Source organism: Sphaeroforma arctica (genome assembly GCF_001186125.1).
Source record: "Sphaeroforma arctica JP610 unplaced genomic scaffold supercont1.964, whole genome shotgun sequence".
NCBI classification, from domain to species: domain Eukaryota; class Ichthyosporea; order Ichthyophonida; genus Sphaeroforma; species Sphaeroforma arctica.
The window spans coordinates 8,998-12,739 of record NW_014039594.1 but is presented as its reverse complement, the minus strand read 5'-3'; the positions used below and the strand labels follow the sequence as shown (position 1 = coordinate 12,739).

At 44.4% G+C, this 3,742-nt stretch overlaps 1 protein-coding gene across 1 annotated transcript in view; it reads right to left on the bottom strand.

The window, feature by feature from the left end:
• Positions 1-3,464, bottom strand: part of SARC_09465 (CAMK/CAMKL/AMPK protein kinase) — a gene marked incomplete at its 5' end in the record, with an annotated part of 9,527 nt that extends 6,063 nt beyond the window's left edge. The window contains 5 exons of the mRNA XM_014296514.1: positions 129-264; positions 1,403-1,477; positions 1,973-2,117; positions 2,622-2,694; positions 3,307-3,464. Coding sequence (XP_014151989.1) covers positions 129-264; positions 1,403-1,477; positions 1,973-2,117; positions 2,622-2,694; positions 3,307-3,464 — 587 coding nt within the window. The remainder of the gene's footprint in view (positions 1-128; positions 265-1,402; positions 1,478-1,972; positions 2,118-2,621; positions 2,695-3,306) is intronic.
• Between the last annotated feature and the right edge of the window lie 278 nt (positions 3,465-3,742).

Here is a 3,742-nt window from a genome sequence, read left to right as displayed (position 1 = left end):
TATATATATATATATATATATATATATATATATATATATATATATACAACTACACACACACACACATATATATATATATATATATATATATATATATATATTGGTTGCTATTAGCAACGCATACTTACCGAATCAATAATTTCTGGTGCGGCATAGTCCAGTGTGCCGATTATTTGTTCTAATTTCTCATTTTTGTGTTTCAGTTTCATCGCACACCCGAAATCGGTGATCTTGACTTGCATGTTGGAGTTGAGTAATATGTTTCTGCCAAGGGAAGAGTCATGGGAAAAAATAAATATTTTAAATGCAGTATGTTTCTGCCCAAAAAAAAAATGGGGTTTAGAGTTTGATGGTTTTTGGGTTTTAAAGTTGGACCATACATTTCTGCCAATGTATGTGTGTCATGAGAATGTAATAGCATATTTGAATCCCGCATTGTATTCCTGCCAAAAATGTGTCTTCATATCCTCAGCGAACGTATCTGTAATGACCAGCGGGTTGACATGTACACCTTTAGCATTACTAACCACGGCGTGTCTATGCCCTGTGAGCAACCGTTACCATTGCATTAGCCCCATTCGGCATAGCCATACACGCTCAGAGTATGCGACATGAACTTAATTGTATATAGGTACATACATGTGAATGTATATTGGCATAACTTTGAACTCATAGTATATATTTAGATACATAAAACCCTAAAACACTAAAAAAAAAATGTGGATGTATTTACGCATAGACTTGAACATTTAATATAAATATATACATATATATGATCCTAAGCACACACACACCGAAACAAGGTATACGTATGTGGACAGGGCGGTAGTGTGAAACAAAGTACATGTATGTGGACAGGATGGTAGTGCGAGTGAAAGTCTCTTTGAAACAAACAAACACTCGTGATTAATGTGCATCTACATACAGCACGGAAGATCCACCCTACACAGAAACCAACCCCTAGCGACCCTAAACATTAAAACCAAACCCTAACCACTCTAAACAGAAGCCCACGCCATAGTTTTGTATTACCTCAACCCTAAAAAACCCTAAAATGCTAAAACACTAAACCCTAAACTCTGAAGCCACAATATATTCGGAACTTGGGATGTCCTATGCCAAGCACGGGATTACACTGTCCGGTATAAACGCTGACTCCCTTTATCGTATGAACATGTTGACACCTCACAGAACTAGCATACAACCGCACACACGCACAAATACACACTTTCTCACACACACATCCTTAACCCACGCACACACACTCCCTCACACACACACACACTCCCTTAACACATGCCATCGATTATACTAACAGGGTTACATCCACTCTCACGCCCCACCCACTCACACACGGCGCCTATATCAACTCACGTCCTGTCACACACTCGCGCAGACTTACTCTGGTTTGATGTCTCTGTGGATGACCCATTGCGAGTGAAGATACTCCAGTCCTAAGGCCGTCTCATAAACTAATCTGTGCAGCACGCAGGAACAGCCACATGACAGGAGAGGAGTATAAGTGTGATGTGTATGAGATTCGTGTATGAGAGAAGGATCAGTCAGTTGCCTTGTGTGTGCTTGTGTGTGAGAGTTGCCCTGTGTTAGGGTTTAGGGTTTATCTTGTGTGTGTGAGTTGCCTTGTGTTAGTGTTTAGGATTTATCTTGTGTGTGGGCTGTAGATTAGCTGCGTTGCAAGTGCATGTTGTGTTCGTGGTTGTTTGATATGCGTCCGCATGGATTGGAGATCTCGAGACATTGATTGTATGTCACAAACTCGTTAAAATGTCGCAAATCACATATCGAAGACTGAACTGAGCTGGACTCGACATAAGTCCGCCCACATGAAGAATAATTTACGTAAGTGTTTATGCACTGAGCGCAAACGAATGCACGCCTTGTGCAAACCCTAAAACCCTAGCCCACGACAGCCTACAGGCAAGTACAATATTCTAACCGTCTCCTCACACACCTCCTGGCCAGGTTTTCTCGGAGCTTGGTTTCGCTGACGATGAGAGTCAGCAGGGACCCTTCACTGCACAACTCAACGGCCATGCAGATGTAGTCAGGTCGTTTGATGACTTCGTATAAGCGGATGACATGCGGGTGATGCAAACCTACGGCAGAGATGCCATAAACCCAATGGAAAGGAACAGGATTAAAACCAGCACGTGAAAATAACTTGGTTTACGCGATAGGCGTGAGAATGGTGTGCCTTGACTGAGCGTTGCACAGCCAAGCAACGTGTTCCGGTCAGTTGAAGGGGATGTCTTGTTCACTGTTCATTTAGAACGCTATGGTCAACCGTGCAAACACAATACACGCAAGTTCACACACACACACACTCCTCTGACAGCGCCCACTACATATACACCCACAGAAGCATGTCATCCTACCACGTTCATTCATACGCCAAAATCAGTACCCAATGCCCCTTACGTCGGTGTACATAACACACTCACAAACACACACGAACACAACACAGACACAAGCACAGACACACACGCACAATACACACACAAGCACACACATACGCAGACAGACACAATCGCAATACACACACGCGCGCGCACACAAACACACACACTCTCTTTCTCGCTCTCTCTCTCAAACACACCCACCTATCATGAGGTTACCCTCGTCCTCCACTTTGTGCGAGACTCCTGATTTTGTGAGCACAATCTTCAGCGCAACCTGTGACACAGATGTTAAACGCCGGTGGACTCATTAGTTGCCCTTAGGTCGTAGGGTTTAGGTTTTAGGGGTTTAGGGTTCAGGGTTTGTAAACACCAAACCCAAGAATGCACTTTGGTGTATTGTGCTGGATATCATAACTGTCCTCTGGTACGCGTGCTTACTCATAAATTAACGCGCCCGAAGGAGCAGCTGAGTGTGCCTGTGCTGTAAGAAGGCGTACGCCAAGTATACGGGGTGTACGTGAATGTTTGCGAATGGTTACAACACCTCTAGTGTGCATGCACAAGTGACTTATTACTTGGAACTAGATACGTGAATCTATCACACACACAACGACGTAGCTGCCACACAAGGTACTAAGATTCGGGGTACACACCCACACAGGTACACATACGTGGCTGTGTATGTGTATGTTAAGTGTGTACTGGTTTAGCTATTCCATCGCATCACATGCACAGTATAGTGTGCAGTAACTCACACTTATCAATATGTGTCACATGTGTCTAGCATCCCACACATGCACCCATGTCTCAGTTATTGGACACATGCACCCATGTCTCAGTTTTTGGACACATGCCCCCTCCAATGGACGGGGACCTCTGGTCATACCTTCCTATTGGTGGTCTCATGCCTGCCCTGTTTGACCACTCCAAAGGCGCCCTTGCCTATGTTGTGCATGACTTGGTAGTGTTTGATTTGGCACACATTGATGCCCTCGTCTGTGATCTCAAAGCCCCGCGCCTCCGATTCCACCTGTCGCAAATCCTGCAATGGCAATCCAACACAGCAGGTGAACCAACCGCACACAAACTTATAAACCCCAAACCCATGGAAACCACCGACCCTAAAACACCAAAACCTTAGAACCCCAAAACCCTAGAATATATGTGGCAAGGCTATTTAATTATTCAGAGTGACGAGCAATCTCATATGTGGACGTGCGAGTGTGTCATGAAGTCACGTACACGGAGGGTACTACTAATCACGATGCGACGCATGTCAGCGTGCTCGGCAACTGCTACTTCAGTCTCGGGGTATATATATA